At 44.1% G+C, this 11,689-nt stretch overlaps 1 protein-coding gene across 6 annotated transcripts in view; it reads right to left on the bottom strand.

The window, feature by feature from the left end:
* The window catches only part of LOC309712700 (uncharacterized protein), a 26,774-nt gene extending 18,767 nt beyond the window's left edge, over nucleotides 1–8,007 (bottom strand). For 4 of the 6 annotated variants that reach the window (XM_082543714.1, XM_082543713.1, XM_082543712.1 and 1 more), the window contains exons 1-4: nucleotides 7,762–8,007; nucleotides 4,118–4,264; nucleotides 3,760–3,879; nucleotides 1–95 (exon numbers count right to left, since the gene is read on the bottom strand). The exon at nucleotides 1–95 is cut by the window's left edge and continues 70 nt beyond it. In XM_082543714.1, the coding sequence (XP_082399840.1) occupies nucleotides 1–95; nucleotides 3,760–3,879; nucleotides 4,118–4,264; nucleotides 7,762–7,804 (405 nt within the window). In that variant the 5' untranslated portion in view covers nucleotides 7,805–8,007. Of the gene's footprint in view, nucleotides 96–2,390; nucleotides 3,219–3,759; nucleotides 3,880–4,117; nucleotides 4,265–7,761 lie in introns of those variants that run through there. The other 2 variants (XM_082543715.1, XM_082543716.1) reach the window with 2 other exon arrangements.
* Nucleotides 8,008–11,689: the final 3,682 nt, after the last annotated feature.

Here is an 11,689-nt window from a genome sequence, read left to right on the forward strand (position 1 = left end):
CCCGTCTGTGATCAGAACGGCAATCCTTCTGGAGTCTGGACGCATTCCCAACCTGGGTTTAAACTGGTTATGGAGGATGTGCTCCAGAGCTTTTCCTGTATGATGGCAGAAAGTGACATCAGCAGGTCAAGAGTTTCAAAGGTCATGGACTAAAACCCAATCATGGGTTTTAAACACACACACACACACACACACACACACACACACACACACACACACACACACACACACACACACACACACAAAGTAGAAAGTCAACCATGAATCAAATGACATATTTAAACAAGAAGGCTTTAAATGAAACTAATGTTAGTACTCAATAATGTTACACGCTGCTCCAACTGCCCGATAACAGCTGTCGCTGCTCAGGGCTGAGGCAGTTGAGTGTTCACCCTTTAGACAGCACTATAATGCACAGACAGCTCCGTATGTTTGAGGCATGAAGACTCCTCTCAGCTCTGTCACCAGTTTGTTTTCACTCAGCGTTTGGGCATACAGGGAGTGCAGAATTATTAGGCAAATGAGTATTTTGTCCACATCATCCTCTTCATGCATGTTGTCTTACTCCAAGCTGTATAGGCTCGAAAGCCTACTACCAATTAAGCACATTAGGTGATGTGCATCTCTGTAATGAGAAGGGGTGTGGTCTAATGACATCAACACCCTATATCAGGTGTGCATAATTATTAGGCAACGTCCTTTCCTTTGGCAAAATGGGTCAACAGAAGGGCTTGACAGGCTCAGAAAAGTCAAAAATAGTGAGATATCTTGCAGAGGGATGCAGCAGTCTCAAAATTGCAAAGCTTCTGAAGCGTGATCATCGAACAATCAAGCGTTTCATTCAAAATAGTCAACAGGGTCGCAAGAAGCGTGTGGAAAAACCAAGGCGCAAAATAACTGCCCATGAACTGAGAAAAGTCAAGCGTGCAGCTGCCAAGATGCCACTTGCCACCAGTTTGGCCATATTTCAGAGCTGCAACATCACTGGAGTGCCCAAAAGCACAAGGTGTGCAATACTCAGAGACATGGCCAAGGTAAGAAAGGCTGAAAGACGACCACCACTGAACAAGACACACAAGCTGAAACGTCAAGACTGGGCCAAGAAACATCTCAGGACTGGTTTTTCTAAGGTTTTATGGACTGATGAAATGAGAGTGAGTCTTGATGGGCCAGATGGATGGGCCCGTGGCTGGATTGGTAAAGGGCAGAGAGCTCCAGTCCCACTCAGACGCCAGCAAGGTGGAGGTGGAGTACTGGTTTGGGCTGGTATCATCAAAAATGAGCTTGTGGGGCCTTTTCGGGTTGAGGATGGAGTCAAGCTCAACTCCCAGTCCTACTGCCAGTTTCTGGAAGACACCTTCTTCAAGCAGTGGTACAGGAAGAAGTCTGCATCCTTCAAGAAAAACATGATTTTCATGCAGGACAATGCTCCGTCACACGCGTCCAAGTACTCCACAGCGTGGCTGGCAAGAAAGGGTATAAAAGAAGTAAAACTAATGACATGGCCTCCTTGTTCACCTGATCTGAACCCCATTGAGAACCTGTGGTCCATCATCAAATGTGAGATTTACAAGGAGGGAAAACAGTACACCTCTCTGAACAGTGTCTGGGAGGCTGTGGTTGCTGCTGCACGCAATGTTGATGGTGAACAGATCAAAACACTGACAGAATCCATGGATGGCAGGCTTTTGAGTGTCCTTGCAAAGAAAGGTGGCTATATTGGTCGCTGATTTGTTTTTGTTTTGTTTTTGAATGTCAGAAATGTATATTTGTGAATGTGGAGATGTTATATTGGTTTCACTGGTAAAAATAAATCATTGAAATGGGTATATATTTGTTTTTTGTTAAGTTGCCTAATAATTATGCACAGTAATAGTCACCTGCACACACAGATATCCCCCTAAAATAGCTCAAACTAAAAACAAACTAAAAACTACTTCCAAAAACATTCAGCTTTGATATTAATGAGTTTTTTGGGTTCATTGAGAACATGGTTGTTGTTCAATAATAACATTATTCCTCAAAAATACAACTTGCCTAATAATTCTGCACTCCCTGTATGCTAACACAGCTTACACCCTCACACAGCCACGAGGATCGATGTCCTGCTGTGCTGCTCATTATTGGAAAACAACAGTAACTACTCTACACTATCGAGTCAGCGAGGTTAGCCAACACTAGAGGTTCACTGTAGCGATGTCCCCAGTTTTTACTAATCTTCTGTGAGAACCGATAAATTAGTTTGTCCATGTGGATCCAAGGGTAAACAGACTGTGGCAGTTTCACTCAAAGCACGTCCACAGATGGATTATTGTCATTGTCACTGCTACATGATGCACCTGTTAGTGATTTATTGTAAGTTCAGATTTCTAAAATCAACTTCTACATACCGTAATTGTCGGGCTATAAGCCGCTACTTTTTGCACAAGCTTTGAACCCTGCGGCTTTTAGTCAGGTGCGGCTTTTCTATGGATTGTCCATGATTTTTGTCATATCGTAAGAGGATTTGTTTTGTTTGTTCCGCTGTACGGCACTACGTTGGCTGGCGGAAGGGCATGTGATCAGACACACAGTATCGGGGTTCAAGAGTGGTATGTTGGTCACATGTCCATCCGCCAGGCAACATAGTGCTGTACAAGTAGCGCGAAAAACAAACTTCAAAGTAGCGCTACGCGTTCAGCGGGAGGCGTGGATGACCAGCGGCGATAAACTTGCGAAAAGCAAGTTATGCCCAACTCCACCGGTGGAACCTGACAGCGTGGAAAAGTGTGAAAACATCCATGATCACCAACGGATTTCGAAGGGCTGGACTGCTGCATGATGGAGAGGAGGACACCGCCACGGCCCTTCTGAGGGTGTTCGACTCTGACAACGAGGATTTGTTTGGTTTTGAAAGTGACAACAAAGGAAAGAAGCGGAGAGTGGATGACGAAGCCATCCTGAGCCTGTTCGTGTCCGACACTGGAGAAGAGGACTTTGGTGGTTTCAGTGCAGGAAGAAAAGAAAGATGGTGAATGACTGACTTTTCTTCTTGTTAAAGCCGTGTCACTGCACCTGAGCCTAAAAGGTAGTCCGGATCTATTTTTCTGGTGTGCTGTAGGTTATTGTTATGTACTACATTTGTTACTCATTTATGAAGCACAGCACATGTTTCGTACTTGTAATTACCGCTACTTGTACATATACCTAAAAAGTTATGCAAGTATGTACCCATAACTTGTTTTTCAAAATATTAATAAAAGGGGTGTGTCTCCAAACAGCCGTCTCTTCCCTGACAATTCGCTTTGTGCATATTCTCTTACATATGATAAGTCAACATTGAAACACCTGCAGCTTTTAGTCAGGTGCTGCTAATGTATGTACAAAACAGGATTTTCCCCTGATTTTAGCTTGTGCGGCTAATATTCAGGTGCGCTTTGTAGTCCGGGAAATACGGTACATAAACGTGTATGATTTCATGCCAGGATCTTTTGAATGTCTAGTCTTTGTTATTTGTAATAATTTATGCTTTTTGTGTTTCTTTTTAAACTATCACTTCAAAATGGGATTTAAAAAAGTGCATGTGTGCCTGTTTTGGTACTTCTGTCTACTTGTGAAGGATTTCTCTGTTTATTGTGCAGCAGATACTTTTTCAGAAATAATCTTCGTATCAGATTCTGATTGTCCGGGATGAAACTTTTTAGCCTGGTTCAATGATCACCTCTGGAGCACCTTCTGGTGACAACCTCCTGTAGGCTGGGTAATATGCTGCTTGCTCACCTGTCTTGGTGCTCCCACCAGTTTCTTTGAGTTCTTCTATGGCCCTCAGCAGGGTTTGTTTGGTCTGGTGGGTGTTCAGGTGCCACTCTGTCCTTGCTTTGGTGCTGAACAAAGTCAGACCTTCAGAAGCAATGTGTAAAACAACAAGGACACACAGAGCTCGTCACTCAAATTCAAACATTCACACATTCAAACACGATAGTTATTAGCACTTGGTACAAATTACACATTATTAAAAGCACAATGATTAAGGGGAGTTCATGTATGTGTGGTATTTTTTTTTACAAAGTTAAAGTACTTTTGAAATTAACAGTGTTAAATATCATAGTAATGGTATGACTGGCAGTGAAAACATTACCGATCTGGACTGCATCGGGACCAATGTTGAGGCCGCTGACGATGGCAACAAGAAACGTTTGAATTTTATCAAAGTCATTTCTGCTGATGCTCCCAGACTCATCCACCAACATCACAAGGTCAACTTTGGCTGTTTCACAGCGAACACCTGAAACACAGCAAAGGATTATGGGATACAGGAGAAGACCAAATAAATTTCTGAAGAGAGAAGCAGGCTGGGAGGTCGGTGTTAGGTCTAAACTTATAGACGTCGCTGACTCAGAGACTTATTCCCGTGAACAAAGCAAGACAAAACAGCGATCGATCTGTTTTAACTCGCGCAAGTGAAGCTCGGTGGGAATCTCAGAGCAGCACTCGGCCCTCGACCTCAGATGACTCCGACCCCAGCCTTCGCTTCAGCCTTTTTATTGAAATGACACAGAGCCCCACTGTAAACCCCATGTGGTGTGTTGTAAAGTCAAAAGCACTGTGTGTGTATGCATGTGCGGGCATGTGTGTGTGTGTGTCTTCCTGGTGATCACAAAGGCGTCATCTCCCCTCACCCCTTAGCTTAGCTTCCTCTAACGGTTTACCATATACAAACACAGGTGAGCCCACAAAGGGCAGGAAGTGACGTTCCTTATATAGAATGTGCCTGCAGTTAACACTATAACCCCCCACCCCACCATTCAGAATGTCTTTGATCATGCAGCTTGAAACAATTGTAAGCACAAAAATGACAACATTTAACAATTCGCTCTAACAGTCGGTACAGACCCATCTGCTGCCTGAGAAACCTCACACTCCTCTGATCACCAACTAATACATTAACAGGAATCAAACAACAACTGAAGTGGTTATTAAAGATACAATTACAAGTTACTAAATGACAAAAGTGTTCTGTGATTTGGAAAAAACAACAGCAACTATAATATTTTGTTATAAGGAATCACACACGGAAATGAAACATGCCATATTACGACATAAATAAAGTAACAGAGATAAGTCAGTCAGTGCGCCCCAGGGTGGCTGTGGCTACAACGTAGCTGCCATCACCAGTGTGTGAATGTGTGTGAATGGGTGGATGACTGGATATGTAAAGCGCTTTGGGGTCCTTAGGGACTAGTAAAGCGCTATATAAATACAGGCCATTTACCATTTTTTTATAAGTGTTACAGTGAGGTCGATAAACACTATGACACTATGTTTGCACTGAAGCACCGCAGCAATTTCCTAATGTTGTAAACCTGCTCAACATTTGGCAATAAACCCCTTTCTGATTCTGATTCTGATAAAGCAGCTTTTTTATGATTTGATCAAAAATGAGGGAAATTTCCAGATATTTCTATGGTTTAAACTTAACTGTAAATGAAATAATACCTCCACCCCCATGGTTAACGATAAAATCATTTCCAACTTCAGATAGCAGCCCAACACTTGAGCTATCAGAGTCACCGACCCAAGTCAAAGAATTTACACCTGTTGTCTCAAAGCATGTTGAACAACGTGAACAGTCGCTCACAGAACTATACTCAGTACGGCAGCACAGTTTGGGGATGTTACTGAAACCCTTTATTACATTTATTTAAATCATGGAAAAGAAAGATGTAATAAAGGAATAACAGCTCTGCTACTTCCTTCAGCTGCTAGCAGATAACATGCAACCACCTCCTCCTGTCCCAGCATCCTCCTCTGTCAGACCAACAGCATCTCCTCCATCACTACATCCGTGAATCTTCGCTAAGCTTTTCTTCTTTTTCTCCATCCTTTGTCCAGTATCTCTACTCTGAGCTGTCTGATGGACTCTTTTCTGATCCTGACTGTCCTGCTTACTCCCGGTGAACATCTGAACTTCTGCAGCTCTGCATAGGGACTCTTTACTTAGTCCCTATGGACCCCAAAGCGCTAACTAAGCTACAAATGTGCAAACACACACAAACATAAGCAGGATATTTATTTGTATCAGTGGAACATTTTAAATATGTTGTTAAACTGTCATGTGTTAGGCAGTAGGAGCTTCTGTTTCGATAGAGGCAGCTGGAAAACGCAGCTGAATTTAAATGGAAAAGAAAACCAAACATAAAGCACTCAAAGCCTCTGTTGCCTTTGCTGCCAACCACAGTGGAGACAGAAGCCTTCCAGAGCCTTGGCAGATATCCACCATTAGGGACGGAGACCTTTGAAGAGAACATACTGATTAAAGACTGCAGCAAAGGATAGTCTGAATGGTGGCTAAACAGCCTCAATGAACTTCCTAACAAATTCAAGCTGTTCTGCAGACTCAGGGTGCAACAGTGTGAGCTCGAACCATCCATCGACATCTGAACGAGGTGAAACGCTATGGCAGGAGAGCCAGGAGGACCCCGCTGACACAGAAATGTAAAAAAGCCAGACTGGATTTTGCCAAGATGTATTTGAGGAAGACAAAATCCTTCCTGGAGAATGTGGCAGATGAGACCCAGCTCATCATTCTACTATGAAGCACAGAACACAGTACCTACACTCAAACGGTGTGTAGGTTCTAAGATGTTTTTCTGCCTTTGGCACTGGAAGCCTTGACTGTGTGCAGGACATCATGAAGCCTGAAGAGTACCAAAACATTTTGGTCTGCGATGCAGGGCTTAGTGTCAGAAAGCTGTGTCTGTATCAGAGGTCATGGGTGTTCCAGCAGGACAACGACCCCAAACATGCCTCTAAAAGCGCCCAGGAGAGGTTGGAGACAAAGTGCTGCCAGCAATGAGTCCGGATCTAAATCTGATTAAACACTTATGAATCGCCTTGTAATCGGAAGGTTGCCGGTTCGAGCCCCGGCTCGGACGGTCTCGGTCGTTGTGTCCTTGGGCGAGACACTTCACCTACCGCCTACTGGTGTTGCCAGAGGGGCCGATGGCGCGATATGGCAGCCTCGCTTCTGTCAGTCTGCCCCAGGGCAGCTGTGGCTACAACTGTAGCTGCCTCCACCAGTGTGTGAATGGGTGGATGACTGGGTGTGTAAAGCGCTGTGGGGTCCTTGGGGGGGGACTAGTAAAAGCGCTGTACAAATACAGGCCATTTACCATTTATGAAGAGATCTCAAAATTGTTGTTGGGAGAAGTTGCCCTTCAAATCTGAGAGACTTTGAGCAGTTTGTAAAAGAAAAGTTGTTGAAAGGTGCAACCAGCTTGTAGATGGTTACAGGAAGCGATTGTCTGCAGTTATTTTTTCCAAAGGGCGTGCAACCACATATTAAGTTGAGGTTGCCAATAATTTTGTCCAGACCAGTTTTTGAGTCTTTTGTGGAAAGCTGCCAAACTCTGTTCTGTTTTTTGTGTTGATAAAGGACAAAAATACCAAAACATTTGTAATTGTTTTCTGGAAAAATTCCAGCCGTAGCTGTACATCTCTTTTCTACTCGAGCACTCAAAAGATGTATACGATGTGTTTCATTCACCCATTCTAGTGTTTTCTAACTAAGATTCACATTTTCAGAAAGATGAAGAGAGAAACTTGTGATCCAGTATCTTGCCCTTGGCTCATTTCTAATACATCTCCTTAAAATGTCTTTAGAAATACAACAAATGGACTCAGACGGATCTGAAGAGGTTTAGATTCATGCCTGCCTCTTGTTGTGTATAATATTAATGTAAACCAGTACAAACAGGGCAGGCTGATGTTGCAGAGTCCTACCTGAGCCCCACAGCAGCAGCAGAACCAGCAGCAGGTGATCCATGTCAGGTCCACGTCCGTCTCCTCTCTGTCTGTCCGACTCTTCAGCTCTCTGCTAATAAACTGCTGTTTCCTCTTCATCTGTTATCTGCTCATCAGCCAACTGATCGTAAGATAAATAGTCCTAGCCCTGGTGTATGCCGTTATCTCCCTGCTCTCCAGTAACTCTCTCCCCTTTCTGTTGCAGCCTCCCACGGTCCTGATCACGGCGTCCCCGTGTCGTTTATTTCTCGGTCTCTTCTGTTCAGCGATAAAGCAGCGCGTTCCCTTTGGTTGGTCACCTTTAGTTAAAAGAATAGCGTTTGTTTTGTGTGCGTGTCTGCGTATTGTTTGCTTTTGGGTCCAGCTTACGTGTTAGAACTACGGTTCAGAGTTTCTCTGTCAAATCACCTTTAAACCTGTTCTTGAAAATCTCACCAAAACATGAATTACTAATATTATATTGGTGAGTGTTGTGGGCTCAGACACACACAAGAGCACATTTAAATATTTCAGTGAAAGTTCTTTTAGCCTAAAATCACAGGTTTAAGATCCAGAGCAGATTATAAAGGGTTAACCTTCATAAAGTGTGTGACAGCTGCAGGAAAGATCTGACGCATTTATCTGATCACACAGATGCTGAGTTTAGCTGCGGTCAGTCGGCTATCTGAAGTTCTAGCATCTGTAATCTGATTGGTCGGTTTTTCACGCAGCAGATTAAAACAAACTCAGGTGAGTTTGGCTGAAAAATCTCTTTCAGGTTCTCCTGTTTCATCCTCTGATTTTAAGTTAATGCTGCTCAGCGCATAACATGATCCACGTCAGCTGTCAGATGACAAAGCTGCTCAGAACTTCCTGTCAGAGAGGAAACACACGAAGGTGATGAGGAGATAAAGGAGAGGAAACATGAGAGAGGACACTTCTCCTGTGAGTCACGTTAGAGTTTGTGTGAAACACTTGGACACCTTTAATGAACAGTTTAAAAAGAACATTTAGGATATTTACAAATATTTATATGTGATGAAAAAAGTTTTGGTGGTAAAATTTCTTTGACATCATTCAGTTTTGTGTTCTGATCAAACAGATGTGCGATAATATCGACTGTGTCTGAGTCGCAGGCTGTAATATCTCAGCCTTTCAGCATGTGGCCGTGGATTACTCGCAGGGAACGCTGGGATGCAGGAAAGGTGTCGCCAGGATCAGAGCAGGGACGCATTTCATGTTTCCAGCGTGTAAAAAACAAAAAAAACAAAACAATATATGAGCTGATGATGTAATTACAGTTTACTGTGGTTGCAGTTCATGTTCACACGGTGGTGAAGGATGCAAACACTTCCTCCACCATGTGGAGGCGCTGCTGAGCTGCCTGCTTTTCTGGACACTGCCAGCTTTAACCATCCAGCTCCGGGTCCTCCTGTGGGCGGGGCTCCTGCCTCCCGGTGACCTGCAGAGACACAGCAGCACACAGGTGTGAGTCAGCGAGTCGCCGCTCTCTTCAAACGGGCCGAGAGCTTCGTTCCAGAGCGTCTTCTGATCAGCAGACGTGTGCACGGTACCTTATGGCTGAAACAGACGGCAGCGATGAAGAGCAGCAGGAGCAGGAGCAGCAGTCTGATGACAAACACTGTTGGATCTGATGAGACACACTCAGCCGTCACATTAGATGTTAGGAGAACAACAGCTGGCATCAAACACAAACATCAGGTGACGCTCAGTTATCCTGCAGACATTCACTCATCACTGTTTCCTAACATCATGCTGCTTCTGCAGCTTCTCTGGTTCCTATTCTCACCTGTACGCCACAGGGCCCGCCTGCGTCCTGGATGATCTGGATGACGGAGAACCACCACAGACATTTTGATACCGTGCAATCATTTAGTAAAACATTCAAAAGTTTCTGGTTCTGCTGGTGATTTCAGGATTTTCCGTCCCAGCGTCACCTCGTGCTCACCGGGGGGCAACCGACTGTTGACGTCTTCCTTATCCTTTACACCCTGGCAACCCTGGGCACGCGTGCCACAGCTGGCACGCCATAGCGGGACTGGCCATCAGGCATACCGGGCAAATGGTCGATGGTGATTTTACGTTTTTATGGGCCGATGATGTTTTTGCAACGGTATTAAAGGTGGTGGATTGGCCAGATGCTGGCAGATGTGTAAAAATAACTCAGTTGTTTGCTGGTGGCTGTGGCGGAGCTTCTACAGAGTCCAGCAGGTGGATGAAGGGAGGGGAGGCAGGAGGAGCAGAGACCCGAGGTGGTGAACTGAACTCCAGGTAAGAAGTTATGAGCTGCAGTCTATCTGGGTCAGATATGAACCAAGTTTAGTTTATTTTCATTGTGCTGACTTTTTACAGTCAGTTACAATAACTCGTACTGCTACTAGCTAGCATGACGGAGTTTCTATACAGCTGGGTGGTGCTATGATGTTACTGATAGTGAACTTTATTTTATTCATAAGGTTAGTTAGTAGCTGCCAACCGTGCCTCTTCTCCTCTCATTCTCCCCCCTCTCTCTCCTGTTGCTACTTCAATCATGAAACTGATCAGTGATCAGCTGATCGGCTTTTCTCTCGTTTATTTATCGCCCACTTTGCGCCAGAAAGAAGAAACCAGCAGATGTCGCGCTAAACAACAGCAGCACGTTTAAGCTTGATCAGCTGTTGTTAGAATTTATTTAATATTAATTTCTAGTATCAGCTGATGTTTGCTGGAGCCACAGCTGTAAAGCTGCTGGTCATGATGGTTTGGATATGTGGTGAGAGGGAAACATGAAGATGAAACCAGGAGATGTCCTTACTGGATCATCAGAGCTGTGATGGAGAAACAGGTTTACCTTTTAGGTGACATGGATGAGTTGAAGTTATGAGCTGTTTCTGAGAGACAAATAACACCAGGATCCTTTTCTAAGCAGCTGACAGCTGGTGACTGTGCAGGGGCGGGTCTAGCAAAGTGTTTCCAGGGGGGCGGGTAGGGCATTAACAGGGAGAGGGGGGCAGCTGGAACCCACAGCTGTGCGTGTTCATGGAGCTGCATGTTCACCTGCTGGACGTCACTACCTGACAAGTTTAACTCTTCAGGACATTGCAGAGGCCTTACTGACAGTGTTTGGCTCCACATGTCTGTGTGAGCAGGTTTTCTCCCACATGAGTCCTCAGGCAGCCTCTGAATGCTGGACACTGGGAGCCCAGAGATCACAGTAACATGTGTGTCTCTGTGTTAACAAACATGCCATACTGGCCCCGTTTATTTTTCCTATCATTGTTGTGAGGAGACCATAAATAGCATTTGCATTTGCTGTTGTGGATAAAAAGTCTTTTTTGTTTCAAACTATCTGATAACTATTCGCTGACAGCTGCAAACATCTGTGAACAAATATGATCCTATAACGTGTGTAACTGTTCATATAGAGCGTTATTACATTTAATGCTAATGCATCATACGGCACACTGGCTTCTGAGGAACGTTTAGATGCACTCATCATCAGACAGGTTGCCGACCCCTGATTTACACTGAAAAGCATCTTGAGCTCACTGAACTGTACATGAAACCAGGATTTCAGATTCAGATTTTCTCAACTGTTATCCAGCACAAAGTCATTTTTATATTATATTATATTTATATTATATTTGCAGTTTTGCATTTTAAATAACCGCTATCTGCTTTTCTCAGTGATGTCATTTATTCCAAGACTCCAGATAAAAAGTTAAAACACTATTTTGTGCCAAAGTCAGGCCAATGATGATTTTTTTTTGTTGATGTGAGGCTTCAAATTCAGTGTTTTTAGAGCGAGTCCTACCTGAGCTCCACAGCCACACCATCAGGTGCACCATCAGGAGCTCTGTCCACACGTCTCCTGTCATAAATAAGCTGTTTTCTTTCCTCGGCATAATCAGCCAACCAATAAGTAACT

Source organism: Aulonocara stuartgranti, assembly GCF_965226115.1.
Source record: "Aulonocara stuartgranti genome assembly, chromosome: 8".
Classification (NCBI taxonomy): domain Eukaryota; kingdom Metazoa; phylum Chordata; class Actinopteri; order Cichliformes; family Cichlidae; genus Aulonocara; species Aulonocara stuartgranti.